This window comes from Halichoerus grypus, chromosome 6 (genome assembly GCF_964656455.1).
Source record: "Halichoerus grypus chromosome 6, mHalGry1.hap1.1, whole genome shotgun sequence".
In the NCBI taxonomy this organism is placed as follows: domain Eukaryota; kingdom Metazoa; phylum Chordata; class Mammalia; order Carnivora; family Phocidae; genus Halichoerus; species Halichoerus grypus.
This window is the reverse complement of record NC_135717.1, coordinates 178899679-178915850: the sequence shown is the minus strand read 5'-3', so window position 1 is coordinate 178915850 and position 16172 is coordinate 178899679. Positions and strand designations below refer to the sequence as shown.

Sequence of the window (16172 nt, the reverse complement as noted above, 5' to 3'; positions counted from 1 at the left end):
AACATATTTAGTGCCAGTAGCACCAAGCATAGAATAAAAAGCAAAAACGGGGCCAGATAGAGACAAACCAGGTCAGAGGGTGGGACAGGTAGCAGTATTCAGTCAGATTTATTTACCTTCCTATGGTGGATTCCAAAATAGGCAAAGGGGAACATTATTTATTCATCCTGGGCACTGTGCCAGGTGCTCACATATGTGACCTTATGTTCTCACAACTCTCCTGAGTAACAGATGTTCATTATCCCCATTTCACAGATGAGAAGAATGAAATTAGATGTCTCTTCTAAGTCCACAGCTAATAAGGGAAAGAGCTCAGGGGAAACCTGGGTCTCACGTAAGAACAGGCGTTGGTGGGAAGTGAGGCTGGCTTCTAGAGGGGCAGAGCAGGTGGGAGAGACCCCACAGAGGGGCATGAGCCCAAGTGGTCCTGGCCAGGCCTGGGCTGGGGTTACAGTCAGGGGCTGCAGACAGCAGAATGGTTTCATAGACAAGGGTTCTAGGCCTCTGGGATCAATTAGACAAAGGAGGGCTACAGAGTTGTTCCCAAGGCCAAGCCAGGCTCCTGAGGCCTGAGGCAAAGACATTTTCCTGGGGACTTTTCTGTTCCTTGTTCCCCCTTCCCACTTCCTTATAGACTCCTTGCCCAGCTTGGAGCCCTAGGGACAAAAGACAGGAAGTGTGACTTGTTTCTAGCCACTTCCTTCCTCTGCTCAGCAGTCACTCAGCTCCTCCACAGGCCAAATCCTGGTCCTTAAGGACACATCATCAGTCCCTGGCTCTCAGAGTACCAGTAGACCCACAGACAGATGTTTTTCCAGGCAGTGCGGTGCTGCCAGAGGGAGCCTGGCCCTGGAGCCCAGAGAAGGAGAACCATCCTGGAGGAGGGGCTATGTGAGCCAGCTGAGGTGTGAGGGCAACAACTAAGTCATAAAGGCAGTAGACAGCATTCTGTGGTGGGAGGGTGGGAAACGGGGTAGGGATGCCCAGCAACCAGCTCACAGGTAGGTACAAGGAGCCTGAGCTCCCAGGTGGAGAGGTCTCTTTTAAGGGCTGGGGGGTATGGAAGGGGGAAATCATGAGTCCTATTAAAACAGAAAAAGAAAGCTGTCCCAGAAACAGCGGCAGAAAGTTCTGGATCCCAGCCACCTTCTGTGCCCCACCTGCCAGCAGACCCCCAGCCCCAGGGTCTCCCCGGAGAGCAGCAGCTCAGAGGGCAGTCTGCAGGGGGTCGGTGGCAGGCAGAGTCAGGATGAATGGACAGAGGACCCCCTTACTCCCCAGAGCAAAGGGCTGCAGCTCCCTGGCCTGGAACTGGGCAGTCCCCTCGGAGACCGTAAAGGTGGCCGTGACCTGGTGGTTGAGGCAGTAAATGGTGTTGCCCAGCGCGGTGCAGTGCAGTGGGGCCGGGTCGGGCAGTGGCAAGGAGGCCGCCCGGCTCCAGGAGCCGGTCACCGTGTTGTAGCGCATCACCGCAGCGCCCACGCCCCGCAGCAGGTCGAAGCGGTAGAGGAAGGCTCCCAACGCCACCATGTCGCTGGAACGCCGGTGGCTGGCGCTGTAGGGGCACTCATCCCATGCATCCTTCCCAGGGCTGTACCTCAGCAAGCGGTAGAAGAGGTGGCCCCCAGTGACATAGATGTCCCCACGGCAGGCCACAGCCTCGTGGGCCACAGGGAAGGTGCCTGCAGGGAGGGGCGCGCGCGAGGTCCAGGCGTCCGTGCGCGGATCGTAGCTCTCCATGCTGTACAGGCACTCGCCGCCGATGGCGTAAAGCAGCCCGTCCAGAGCCACCAGCTTGAGCTGGGCCCGGGCCTGCTGCATGGGCCTCACCTGGCTCCAGATGTTGGTCAGCGGGTTGTAGCAGAAGACCTCGTTGGAGCAGACGGCCTTGGCGCCGGAGCCACGGATGCCCCCGGCCAGGAACAGGTAGTTGTGCATGGTGCAGAGACCACAGCCCCGCAGCGGGGCCTCCTCCGGCACCTGAGTCAGGGGCCGCCAGGTGTTTTCTCGGGGGTTGAACACGTGCAGGTGCGTGCGGGGAGGCAGGGGTGCAGGCCCCGGAGTGGGAGCCTCCTCCCCACAAGGGCCCCTGGTGAGCCCTGAGCGCCTCACCCGGTAGAGGCTGGGCAGCACAAGGACCCCCAGCACCGCCTGGCCGCGGCCGGTCCGAAGGCTCAGGATGCGCTCCCGGTCCGCCCCGCTCAGCTGCCGGTAGAGGGTCGGGTCTCGCAGCACGTGCAGCAGATTGTCGCTCATCAGGGCGTATGTCTCCCGCAGCAGGCCGGGCTCCGCGTGCCGCTGGGCGAAGGCCAGGACGTCCAGGCAGTTGCCCAGGTCCAGGCGTTGTCGTAGAGCTGCTGCCGAAGCCGGCTCGCGGGCTCCGGGGCTGGGCTTCCGGGGCCCCTCCACCTCCCCGCAGCGCCCCGGCCTCTGCAGAAGCACCAGGAGCTTGCGGGCCTCTTTCTGCTCTCCTGGGACGACGATCCCGCGGCCTGCAGGGCGGGGCTTCTCCCCTGGAGCCTCTCCCCCGCGCCTCGGGGACGCAGCCTGGCGGACACCGCGCTCGGAGCTCTCCGCTCTTTCACACGCGCTGCGTTTCCGCGGTGGCGGGACCGGCTGTGAGGCGCCCCTCCCAGTGGGGGAGGGTTGGGGGCCAGGCTGCCTCCGCTCGGGGCGCGGTGATGGGGCCCCGGGCAACAGAGGGTCTTCTGCACGCTTCTCCTCGACTGCATCTCCTCTCGGACCTGAGGGAGGCTCTGGGATGGGAGCCTCCTTGGTCTCCAAGTGGCTCTGCTGTTGCCGACGTCCAGCCTCTGTGTCTGCCCCTGAGGAGCCATTCCTGACCTCCAGGCTGGGGGCGGCCCCTTCAGGGGCAGAACCAGACTCTCTGTTCTCAGAGGGTGCACCAGTGCTGGGATCTCTAGGGCTGTCAGGAGCTGCCCTTGGGGCTCTCCCTTGGGGTCTCTCTTGCCTGGGGAAAGGGTGACTCCTAAGAACCATGGAAATAAGATTTTCCCAGCTGGTTGAGATTTGCCCCTCCTGCTTGTCCTTGCGGAGAGCCACACTGTGGTCCTGTGCCGTAGGCCTTGACCCACTACTGGGGGCAGGGGACAGGGCTGGGGCTGCAGCTGAGGAGGGCACTGGGGCTGACACTAGGGCTGGGGCTGGGGCTGGGGCTGCAGCTGGGGCTTGCACTGGCCTGTGAGTTTCATCCTCCACAGGACCCTGGCTAACTCTGAGGGACAAAGAGTCTGAAGGCGAGGAGGTTGGACCTACAGGTAAGAGACCTCCTTGGGGACATACTGTCAGAGGGGAAGCCAAGGGTGGAAGGGGCTTAGGGATGCGTGGGGAGGGTGTGGCTAAGGGACTCAAGGAGGGGGCTCCCTGGACGGTGTCTGTAGAGGGCTTTCCTCTGTCCTGAGGGCCTCCCTCCTGCTCACTGCTCTGCTCCCCCTGGCCTTGCTGGGATTCTCTCCCTTCTCTGACGCCGTGGCCCGCTTGCTCCTCTGTCCCATCGGGCCCTGAGCTGAAGAAAGAGCCATCTCCAGAGCCATTAGCCCCAGCCTTTACCGCGTCATTGGCGTCTGTGGTCCCCCGCCCTTGAGACAAGAGTGGATGTCCACACTGCGACCCCTCTGGCCATGGGCCCATGGAGCCTGGGGCCTGGCTGAAGCTCCTGGTGACAAGAAAATCCCTCCTCTCCCAGGGCCAGCCTTCCACGGAGGCTGGAGATCCCTGAGCCTCCCTGGGAGCCTGGGACCCAGCCTCCCTGCTTTCCAGAGCTAGGACTGGGGCTGGTTGGAGGCTGCTCTCCCTGCACCCCTTCTCTGTGCCCTCAGCCAAGGGCCCAGTCTGCGTGGTGTGTGATGGAGGTGGCTCCTGGGGAACAGGGGGCCTCTGAGAGCCTGTGGAGAGGCTGCGGGCTGCATCCACAGCATCCCACACGCTCACCACAGCGCCCAGGCGCAGGGAGTCCAACTTCGAGAAGTGGCGGTTTCTATTTCCTGAGCTGTGGTCCACCTGCCACCGCCGGCTGCTGGGGCCTCTCTCTAGTGAGCCAGGTGACCCTGCACCTCGTTGCCAGGGACTGGTGTCCTGTTCTGTGGTGTGGACCAGGCCCTGGTGAGTTGGCACCTTGACTTGGACGCCTCCTGCCTCCACTTGTCCTTCCATCTGTCTGCCAGGACTCCGAGGGGTGAAGTGTATCAGGAGGGGGCCAGACGTCCCCCCTACTTTGCTTCTACCCACGAGGGCAGTACCTGGCCCGAGAGGCTCCCTTCTTTTACCTCGGGGGGCTTCTGGATTGGCATTACCTTGCTGCTGTCCCAAGGCCCCTCCAGTGGTCACCTCACCAGGTGTCTTGAGTGGAGGTAGAGCTGTGGCAGCCAGACGTCCACCTCCCCAGAGCTTCGAATCCTGGGCCCCTGCTGCAGCCGGACTCCCCTGGCCATGTCCCGGAGGGTCTGGCTTCCCCTGCCCTGGGCTGTTTCCCTCAACACCACCACTGACCTTGGACTTCAGGGGCAGGGCTGGCCTGGCTCCTCCCGCCTGTGAAGGCTGGGCCCCAGGGGCTGTGGATGCGGGTCCTGCTGCCTCCTGGTCCTGCCCAGAGCCAAACCAGTGCAAGGCCAGTGCCGTGGCGGCCACCACAGCCAGCGCCAGCAGGGTCAGGACAGCGCCGTCCCAGTCATCCTCCCCGTCCCAGCCCCAGCTGAGGCCATCAGGCTCCAAGGCGCCCTGGATCATGGTGCTGGGCTGCAGACTCAGCGTGAGGAGCCGGGTCAGCAGGCTGGAAGCTGCGTGTGCTTCCTGCAAGTCGGTCCTGCGCTCAGGTCTGCACAGACGACATCAACAATGAGCTCCGCCCACAGGGCTGCCCAGTTAAGGTGGACCTGTGCTGGGGGACAGTCGCTCTGCCTGGCCTAGGAGGGGGTGGGTCTCTGTGCCCGCGCCTGGATTGGGGTTTGTCAGTGGAGCCTAGGCGGAGCTCTCAGGAGTCAGCATAATATCCAAGAGCTCCAGGAGCTCAGGGGCCTCTCCAGGCCCACCTGCCCCCTTCGCCTTTTCCATGGGGTCCAGTGGCAAATGGCATTGTTCCTCAACACAGTTCCAGATCCCAGCCAACCTGCTTCTACCTACAGACCCTCAGACCCCCCAAACTTCCACCCCATTGTTCCAACTCTGAGCCTGAGTCCAGCCTCAGGGGCTCTTTCAGGGAAGAGTTACCCAGAGGGAGATGTTATCTGCAGCTTTAGCAACATGATGCAGCCCTGATGAAATTACCAGAAACCCAAGAAGACGGTTCCACTGTGGGCCAGAGGGGGAGGGGTGGGAGAGGCACACATCCCATCGTGCCAACACTGCAGGCTGGTCTCAGACTGAGGGAGACCATGGAGGGCATGCATCCTGACACTAAGCACTGCCTTAGAAAGTGCATCCTCGGGGCACCTGCGTGGCTCAGTCGTTAAGCGTCTGCCTTCGGCTTGGGTCATGATACCAGGGTCCTGGGATCGAGCCCCGCATCAGGCTCCCTGCTCCGCAGGAAGCCTGCTTCTCCCTCTCCCACTCCCCCTGCTTGTGTTCCTTCTCTCGCTTTGTCTCTCTCTGTCAAATAAATAAATAAAATCGTAAAAAAAAAAAAAGAAAGAAAGAAAGAAAGAAAGAAAGTGCATCCTCCTGTCACCTCAGGTGTGAAGTGGAGACTTGCACTGTTCTCTCCCAGGACGCATAAGGGTACTTGAGAGGGGCCAAGGCTAAAGCCCCCACCTCCCCTCTTCCAGCAGCCTCTGGACTTCCCTTACCCTGAGTTCAGCAGAGATGGGATAGAGTTTTCTAAAGGAATTTTCTAAGCTATCAAGAGAAAAAAAAATGAACAAAATAAAGAAAATCCAAAAGTTGTATTTCTCTCTTTATTGGCCTGGCTTATTACAACCCACCTGCCCTTTCTAGAGCCTCCTGGGCCTCCCCCTGCACCCTATGGACCATCTTGACTGCTCAGATGCCTCTTCCATGGTGCCCCCAGAAAGCCCTGAGCCCAGCCTGCTCTTTCCCCTGTTACCTCACCAGCCAGCCCCCAGCATCCCTCAGAGACCCTCCTCTGACCCCAGGTAATCTATCAGCCTGACTTCTGGGTATCCCATCTCATTCCTTGGCCTTCCCTCATCTTAGCCAAATCACTCCACTCCAGCGTCCTCACTGGAACTCAGCCCCCTTACAGGTCAGCACGTAGATACTTCTGCTGGGCATGCACTTGGCTTCCCTCAGCTTGGTTCCTCAGGGAAGGAGCCTTGTCTCCTCCATCTGCTTCTCACTTAACCTCATCTCAAGAATAAGTCTTGGGACAAGTGGGGCCCAGATATGAAAAAGAGCCAGGATCTCTGGGACAAAGCCAGGCCCCCTACAACATGTATTCATTCCTTTTTCTAGGACACGGGACTTTTCCCTGACTCAGGCAGTGAGGAGATGGCCAAGGAGCGTCCCTGGCACCCAGCTTGGGCTCTGCTGGACCTCAGGTACCTCACCCATCTGGTCACCTCCCAGCTCCCCTGAACATATTAGATGACAGTAAGAGGGTGGAAGGAGGGCTCATGCCTTAAGGTGGACCTCAAGTTGGTGGCAGGGTTTATGGACATTGTACTTATTCCTGTCCCAGTCTCAGGTTCTGCCTCTTGGTTGTTTGGGGTCCAGAGACCTTGAAAAGTTGGAGATGACAAGCCCACCTGCACCTCCTTATAGGCCATGCCATACCCTATCAGGCATTTCTACCAAGCTTCTGAAAATACCTGTTGTTAGCAGAGCCCCAGGCTGCTGTCAGAGAACAGGAGAAGTGTCCAGCAAGTGATACCTTAGGGTACTATGGGGGGAGGAACCAAGCACAGAAAATCACCCCAATCAATTTCACAAGGTGTCAAGGACTCTGATGGGTCTTGGTGGCACAGGTGACCAAGGAAGGGTCTAGTCCCATCCTCTATGGAAAGAAAACACCTCCCTTTGTCAAAATCCAGGGGGAGGGCGAAACTCTACTGCATGGAGAAAATCCCTATTGGGAAGGTGACCGGGGACATGTTACCTCCCTAAATTGTGGGAGATTCGCCCTCCTAACTTCCCAGAGAATGTAAAAATGTAGTACTGCTGGAAAGGTGACAGAACATGAAGTCACCTAGACAAATTGTGAAACAAAAATTGTTCTAGTTGTGCTATGAGACAATGTAAATATCAAAGTTACCATTAAGGGGAAAAACAAACATCAAGAAAGTAGATCTGACCATTAGTGGCATCCTGCTGAGGCAGAAATCCTGTTCCAGTCTACACAAGGAATAGAGAGGGATTCATGCCTAGTACCTGAAGCTTCTGTTTCCTCAGACAGTCCAAAACAGGAACGGATGAGTCTCCTCCTTATCAGCAACCAACTATCCATACACTGGGAACCTAGGAATAGAAGATGTATCCATGTATGAGCTGATCCACTGCAGCCACTCATAGAGGAACCCAGTGCTACCTGGTCACTGAGCCTGAACAAAGCTGGATGGTGCCCTGGCCACCAGTGTGCCTTCTCTGAAACATTTAGTGGAAGAAAAGCACAGTGACATAATGACATAATTCCAAATGGAGAGCTAATATACATAAGGTGAGCAGCAAACCTCATCAAATGTAGGATTTCTCTATCACTGGAATTTCTAAAAGCAGAAAATATTATATAATCAGAAATGATATAAAACAAAGAATATTAAAAAAACAAAGAATATAATATATAATCCTATACTTAAAAGTATACATGTAATTTTATATATGTATAAATAAGTCTAGAATAATGTTTAAGGCTTAGAAAATATAAATCCCAGATTAAATAATCACACCCTACAGGGACTGCTTCTTAAGGAATTCATCTGACATGGCAAAAGATTTATACAAAGAAGAAAAAAGTTATGTAAAAAAAATAAACAATACAATATGATTTAAAATGGAAAAAAAACTAAAACATGTAAGCATTCAACAATATGGGAAGGATGAAAACATGAACACGACTTTAAGATGTGGTATTGAAAAACTTACTTAAATAATTATTAATAATGTGGCTGTGAAGTTTAATACTGATATTAATGGAGATCCCATAATAGAAGAGGCATAGTATTTTAAAACAAGTTCAAAGTATGAGAAGGGAAAGAGAAGAAAGACATAAAGCATAATGAAAGTCACCTCTTATTCCAAAGGGGTGAATATATATCTAAATCTTGAAATCAGTTGCTAAATTCAGTTCAAATGTAAGTTTAAATTTTTTTAAATTCCAAATTGATGTATACATTTACCACATTCAGGGATTGGAAAACTTAATGTCATAAAGATGACAATTGATGAAAGACAATTCAGAGATTCAAAAGACCCAATGAATGTCAAGCAGGAGAAATAAAAGGAAATTCATACCAAGATACACCAGAGTAAAAAACTGCAGCAAAGACAAAAGATGGAAAATCTCAAGAGCAACCCCCCCAAAAAAGACAGATCACCTACAGAGGAATGACAGTCTTCAGCTGACTTCTCAATGACAAAAAAACTGTAGGGCAAAAGACAATTTAATGAAATTTTCAATGTGCTGAAACAAAACAATCTAAAGTTCTATAGCTAGAAGACATATCTTTCAAGAATGAAGGCAAAACAAAAACCTTTCCAGACAAACACTGAGAGTGTTCAATGAAGGAAATGCTCAACTAAGAATGCCAGAAGGAAAGAAGAGCAAAAACAACAAAAATGGCAAGGATGTGAATAAATCTAAATGAGCATTGACTTTATAAAACAATAATAAGTTCTTGTGAGTGTCTTAATTATTTAGAATTAAAAGAAAAACAATAGAATCAATGAAACCAAAGTTGGTTCTTTGCAAAGATCAACAAAACCGACAAGCCTTTAGCTAGACTGATGAAGAAAAAAAGGGAGAAGACACAAAAAACTAAAATCAGAAGTGAAAGTGGGAATGTTACTACCAACCCTACAGGAAAGAAAAGGGTTATAAGAGAATACTGTGAACAACTGTACACCAACAAATTAGATAACCTAGATGAAATGGACAAATTCCTAGAAACACACAAACTACCAAAACAGACTCAGAAGAAATAGAAAATCTCAACAGACCTATAACAAGAAATGGAATCTGTAATCAAAAACCTCTCAACAGGGGCACCTGGGTGGCTCAGTTGTCAAGCGTCTGCCTTCGGCTCAGGTCATGATCCCAGGGTCCTGGGAATGAGCCCCACATCAGGCTCCCTGCTCTGCGGATGGCCTGCTTCTCCCTCTCCCTCTGCCTGCCACTCCCCCTGCACTTGCTCTCTCTCTCTTTCAAGTAAATAAATAAAATCTTAAAAAAAAAAAACTCCCAACAAAGAAAATTCCAGGATTTAGATGGCTTCACTGGTGAGTTCTACCAAACATTTAATGAATTAACACCAATCCTCTCAAACTCTTCCAAAAAAATTGAAGAGGGGCACCTGGTGGCTCAGTCATTAAGCGTCTGCCTTCAGCTCAGGTCATGATCCCAGGGTTCTGGGATCGAGCCCCACATTGGACTCCCTGCTCTGCAGGAAGCCTGCTTCTCCCTCTCCCACTCCCCCTGCTTGTGTTCCCTCTCTCGCTAGCTCTCTGTCAAATAAATAAATAAAATCTTTAAAAAAAAACAAAAAACAAAAAAAATTGAAGAGGTAGGAATACTTCCTTATTCTATAAGGACAGCATTACCCTGATACCAAAGTCAGATAAATACATCATAAGAAAAGAAAATTACAGACAAATATCCCTTAGTAATATAGATGCAAAAATCCTCAACAAAATACTAGCAAACTGATCCAAGAATCCATATTAAAGAGGGGCACTGGGTGGCTCAGTCGTTAAGCGTCTGCCTTTGGCTCAGGTCATGATCCCAGGGTCCTGGGATCTAGCCCCACATCGGGCTCCCTGCTCAGTGGGAAGCCTGCTTCTCCCTCTCCCACTCCCCCTGCTTGTGTTCCCTCTCTCGCTGTGTCTCTCTCTGTCAAATAAATAAATAAAATCTTAAAAAAAAAAAAAAAATAGGGCGCCTGGGTGGCTCAGTTGGTTGAGCGACTGCCTTCGGCTCAGGTCATGATCCTGGAGTCCCTGGATCGAGTCCCGCATCGGGCTCCCTGCTCGGCGGGGAGTCTGCTTCTCCCTCTGACCCTCCCCCCTCTCATGTGCTTGCTCTCTCTCATTCTCTCTCTCTCAAATAAAAAAAAAAAAAAAAAAAAATCTTTAAAAAAAAAAAAAATAATAATCCATATTAAAGACCAGGAATGCAAGGGTGGTTCAACAAAAGAAAATCAATCAGTGTAATACATTGATTAGAATACATTAATTATTAGACTACGTTAATAAAGGGAAATTAAAGGGAAAAAAATACATGATCATCTCAACCGACACAGAAAAAGCACTTGACAAAATCCAATAACCTTTCATGATAAAAACACTCAGAAAACTAGGAATCAAAAGGAAATACCTCAACATGATAAAGGAAATTGAAGAAAAACCCACAGCTAACATCATACTAAATGGTGAAAGACTGAAAATGTTCCCTCCACCTACAATCAGAAACAAGGAAAGAATGCCTGCTTTCACTGCTGCTATTCAATACAGTACCAGAAGTACTAGCCAGAGCTATTAGTGAATAAAAACAAATAAAAAGGCACCCAGATTCAAAAGGAAGAGGCAAAACTCTCTATTCACAGATGATATGATCTTATATATACATAGATAATCCCAAAGAATCAAAAGAAAGCAACTAAAGGTAGTAAAAAAATTTTCAGCAAAATTGCAATATACAAGAACAACACACAAAAATCAGTTGTGTTTCTACACACCAGCAACAAACAATCTGAAAAGGAAATTAAGAAAGCAGTTCCATTTACAGTATTATTTAAAAGAATTAAATACTTGGGAATAAATCTAACCAAGGAGGTGACAGACTTGTATGCTGAAAACTACAAACATTGCTGAAAGAAATTAAAGACCTAAATATGTTCATGGATTGGAAGACTCACTATTGCTAAGATGTCAATACTATCTACAGTGATCTACAGATTCAATGCAACCTCTATCAAAATTCAAATGCCCCGTTTTGTAGAAATGGCAAAACCAACCCTCAAATTCATGTGGAATTGCATGAGGCCTCAAATAGCCAAAAAAAAAAAAAACTTGAAAGAGAACAAAATTAGAGAACTCACAGTTTCCAACTTCAAAACTTAGTACACATCTACAGCATTCAGAACAGTGTGGTACTCGCACAAAGATGGACATACAGACCAATGGAATAGAAATGAAAGTCCAGAAATAAATCCATGCATCTATGGTCAGTTGATTTTTTGGTAAGGGTGCAAAGGCCGTTCAACGGAGAGAGAATAGTCTCATTGATAAATAGTGCTAGGATAGCTGGATATCCACATGCAGAAGAATGAAGTTGGACCCCTACCTCACACTGTATACAAAAATTAACTTCAAATGGATCAGCAATCTAAGTATAAGAGCTAAAACCATAGAACTCTTAGAAGAAAACATAGGAATAAATATTCATGACCTTGGTTTTGACAATGGATTCTTAGATACGACATCAATAAAAATGAGCAAAAAAGGGGGCGCCTGGGTGGCTCAGTTGGTTGAGCATCCAACTCTTGATTTTGACTCAGATCGTGATCTCAGGGTCCTGGGATCAAGCCCCGCATCAGGGGTCCGCACTCAGTGGGGAGTCTGCCTGAGGATTCTCTCCCTCTCCCTCTGCCCCTCTTGCTCATGCTCACTCACTCTCTCTTTCAAATAAATAAGTCAGTCTTTTGAAAAAATGAGCAACAAAAGAAAACATAGACTAGACTGCAACAAAATGTGAAACTTTTGTGCATCAAAAGACATTATCAAGAAAATGACAACTTGCAGAATAGGTGAAAATATTTTCAAATAATATTTCTGATCAGGGTCTAGTATCCAGAATATATAAAGAACACTTACAACCCAACAACAAAAAGACAACAACCCATTTTTTTAAATAGGCAAAGATCCTGAATAGGCATTTCTCCAAAGATATGTAAATGACCAGCAAGCACATGAAAAGATGCTCGATATCATTAGGGAAATGCAAATCAAAACCACAATGAGGTACCACTTCACATCCACTAGGATGGCTATAAACGAAAGAAAGAAAATAAAAGTGTTGGCACAGACATGGAGAAACTAGGACTCTCATATATTGCTGGTGAGAATGTAAATGGTTCAGCCACTGTGGAAAACAATTTGTTAGGTTTTCAAAAAGCTAAACACAGAATTACCATATGACCTACCAATTTGGTATATACCTAAAAATCAAAAACAGATACTCAAATAAGCATGTGCACACACATGTTCATAGCAGCACTATTCATGAAAGCCAAAAGGAAGAAACAGCCCAAATATCCACTAATATAGTTAACATTATACTGAGTGCAATAAGCCAGACACAAAAGGACAGATATTGTATGTTTCACTTATATGAAGCACCTGGAGTGGTCAGATTCATAGAGACAGACAGTAGATTAGAGGTTACCAGGGCCTGGGAGATGAGGAGAAGTTTTTGTTTAATGAGTACAGAGTTTATGTTGGCAATGATGAGAAAGTCTTGGGTATAGACAGTGGTGATGGGTACACAGCATTGTGAATGTATTTAATGCCACTGAATTGTGCCCTTACAAATGGTTAACATGGTAAATATTATAAACAGTCCCCAAACTGTCATTATTCTGCAGCACAGACCAGTTGTAGATGTTCTGAAGGCATCATGTCAGATCCCAACAGTAAGGGTGACAAGGAGCACTCATCACATTATATATTTCTGGGTTCTCCAGAGAGGGACTAGTCGTATCTAGTTTCTCCAAGTGACAAGAAATGAATCAAAGAATTTCCGAGCCCAGGAACAGCCCTCAGGAGTGCACACACAGAGAATGATGGTGCACATATGAGGAGCCCGGTGACAGAATGTGGATGCTATCTCTTGCCAGACTGGCTCAATCCAGGTGGGTCTGTTCTCAGCACAGCCCCTGAAGAGGGAAGGAATGTCTAGACCCGTGTCTCAACAATGTAGAAATTCCATTAAGAGTCGCTGGGCTGGGGCACCTGGGTGGCTCAGTAGGTTAAGTGTCTGCCTTTGGTTCAGGTCACAGTCTCAAAGTCCTGGGATCGAGCCCCACATCAGTCTCCATGCTCAGCTTGCTTCTCCCTCTGCCCTTCTCCCTCTTCCTCCCCCTCCCCCTGCTCGTGCTCTCTCTCTCTTGCTCACTCTCAAATAAATAAATAAAATCTTTTTTAAAAATTAAAAAAAAGAGTCACTAGTCTAATTGCTACCATCAACAACCAATATTTAATAAATAAATAAATCAAGAAGTGACAGCTGAGAAATGTGTTTTCCTTTTTTTTTTAATAAAGATTTATTTATTTGACAGAGAGGGACACAGCGAGAGAGGGAACACAAGCAGGGGGAGAGGGAGAGGGAGAAATAGGCTTCCCGCAGAGCAGGGAGCCCAATAAGGGGCTTGATCCCAGGACCCTGGGATCATGACCTGAACTGAAGGCAGATGCTTAACGACTGAGCCACCCAGGCACCCCGAAATGTGTTTTCTTTACATATACTTCAAACAACTTGAAGTATACACATTCCCACAGATACACATCGCTCCATGGGTGCACGAATGCAAATGTGGTCGTCGGTAGACTTTTCCTCTTTTCCCTTTTCTTGCTCCACTCCCAGGACCACATCAGCACCTGCAGCCCACTCACATTATTGTAAGAATGCATTTATTTTATTCCTTAAATTTTACTTTGTTTCTAATTTTTACAGTGTTTTTCCTCTCCTCACCTCCTCTATGGGGGGTGGGGGGATGGGGTTTTTAGTTTATTTTTGCTATTCTGTCCGTTTTCTGGCTTTTTCATTTGGAAACTCTCTAATACTTTTCTATTCCACTGCTGCACATTTTCCTTCCTTGCCCTCTTAATTCAGACACTCACTATTCCACCACTGGTTACAAACAAAATGTCTAGTATGTTCTCCCAACAAGATCCCTCCACAAGACAAAACCTCTAGAATAATTTCTCTGTCCCTTTCCTCTCCCTGTCTCCTGATCCCCATGAGAAGTTTGGAAGGATTTTACTTCTCCCAAGCATCTGTTCTGCTAAAATAGTTTAAACTTTATTAGAACCTCTCTCTCTCCCTCCCACTCCCTCCCTCTCTACCTCTCTGTCTCTCTCCCTGTCTCTCTCTCTCTCTGTCTCACTGTGTGTGTCTCTCTCTGTCTCTCTGTGTTTCTCTGTCTGTGTGTGTGTGTCTCTCTCTCTTTCTCTCTCCGTCTGTCTCTCTGTCTCTGTGTCTCATTTCCATTATGTGTGTAGGGATGGAGAGATTCCTTGCTCAATGATATTTCTTTTTGCTCCCATGTTGGGGTTAGGTTCTGGTGTGTTTGCTGTTGGTTTGCAATCTTTCCCTACTATTTCCCTCACCTGGAGGCTCTGTTACTGACTCCTGGCACATCCCAGCGCCGTGCCATGCTCAGACAGGTGGGGGCTGTTCTCACTAAGCCATGGGTTCCTGCCTGCGCTTCTTCCTACAGTGATCTTCTCCCAGTGTTGAAGACTACACACTTGATGCCAGTCTAGTTTTGCCTTTTGTAGGTTAAGTTGGGTTTTCTTCCTAGAAGCTTGTAGGATCTCTTTTTAAGTAATCTCTACACCCAATGTGGGACTCGAACTCGGAACCCTGAGATCAAGAGTTGCTCGCTCTATCCACCCAGCCAGCCAGGCGCCCCTAGGACATCTTTATCTTAGAATCAAAATGGGCAAGGGACCTGAATAGACATAAAAGAAAGAAGAAGAAGAAGAAGATGAAGAAGAAGAAGGAGGAGAAGGAGGAGGAGGAGAAGGAGGAGAAGGAGGAGAAGAAGGAGAAGAAGGAGAAGAAAAGAAGAAGAAGAAGGAGGAGGAGGAGGAGAAGGAGGAGAAAGAAGGAGGAGGAGGAGAAGGAGGAGGAGGAGGAGAAGGAGGAGAATGGGATCCTTGTCTTTTCCTGTCAGGCTGGCCTGGGATTCAGGGAGCTCCTTGCTGACCAGACTCAGCCTTCTCCAGCGATTCTAGTTTTGATTCAGGAGTGGCCGCTATACCAGCCTTCCCTTTTTCTCCTCCAAGTTGCTCATCTTTTTTCCTCACGATTCCCATCTCTTGGTTTTTCCCTGTGCTTCAAGAGGCTGCTTCTAGACGGTGTCCGGGGCCTCCCACTCACATTCCGGCCTTGACCACTCTCTACTGAGGTTCAGATGCTGAAAGTTTGAACCTGGCACAACATGATTCTAAAGTGAGCGTAGCACATGAGATAGTTTTGAGTCATCGGGGCACTGTTCCCAAGTTCGCATGGTTTGCACACTGCACTTGTGCCTTTCTCCACACTCTTACTGTTTTTTCACGCAAGAGTTTAGCTGTTTTCCTCATCAACAGTTCCATTTCATTCACTTCAAGACATGGCCTTCCTCAATTTCTCCCCAATATTAAACACCTGGCCAGTGTGACCCCCTCACTGGTTGTTGGTCCCTCCTCTTCCTCGCAGCCAAACGTGGGTGCAGGTCTGTTGTGGGCCTGGCCAGGCCTTGACCTAGGTCCCTCTCAAGCCTTGCAGATGACAATGACCCTTGTGTGGTCCCTGCTCCACGTGAATGAGGCCTCATGTGGACAGGACAGCTCGATGGCCCCGGGGACATTAAAAGAGATTACACCAGGAGCTGAGGTATAGATCTAAGTGATGTTCATCGTGAATGGCCTTTTTTACAACCACGAAAGGTACTTATGTGGGAGTTGATGTCAAGGTAATGTGGTTGGGGCTGTCTTCCCGCAATCTGACAGGCTCTCACTCTGGAGGGCAAAACATCGTTCTGCTCACATGACCATCACCCATGAGGACTCTAGAACCTTGAGAAGTGTGCTCACCAAATGTCCCACCACCTGATGGCTCTTGAAGTCGTTAGCCAAGATGTGGCCTTAGAGCTGAGCCCAGGAGACTGTCACTTCCTTATGAATTATGTATCCAGGACTCACTTCTGCCAAATCTCTAGCCCGGGACGACTGCAGTACCCAAGAACTCAGTGCTCCTTCTGCTCTTCCTCACCCACGTCCAC

The 16172-nt window shown here is 49.2% G+C and overlaps 1 protein-coding gene across 1 annotated transcript; it reads right to left on the bottom strand.

The window, feature by feature from the left end:
• Positions 1–84: 84 nt before the first annotated feature.
• KLHDC7B (kelch domain containing 7B) lies at positions 85–4793 on the bottom strand. The gene has a single exon (XM_036093554.2). The coding sequence runs from the start codon at positions 4744–4746 to the stop codon at positions 1207–1209; it is 3540 nt and encodes a 1179-aa protein (XP_035949447.2). The 5' UTR covers positions 4747–4793; the 3' UTR covers positions 85–1206.
• Between the last annotated feature and the right edge of the window lie 11379 nt (positions 4794–16172).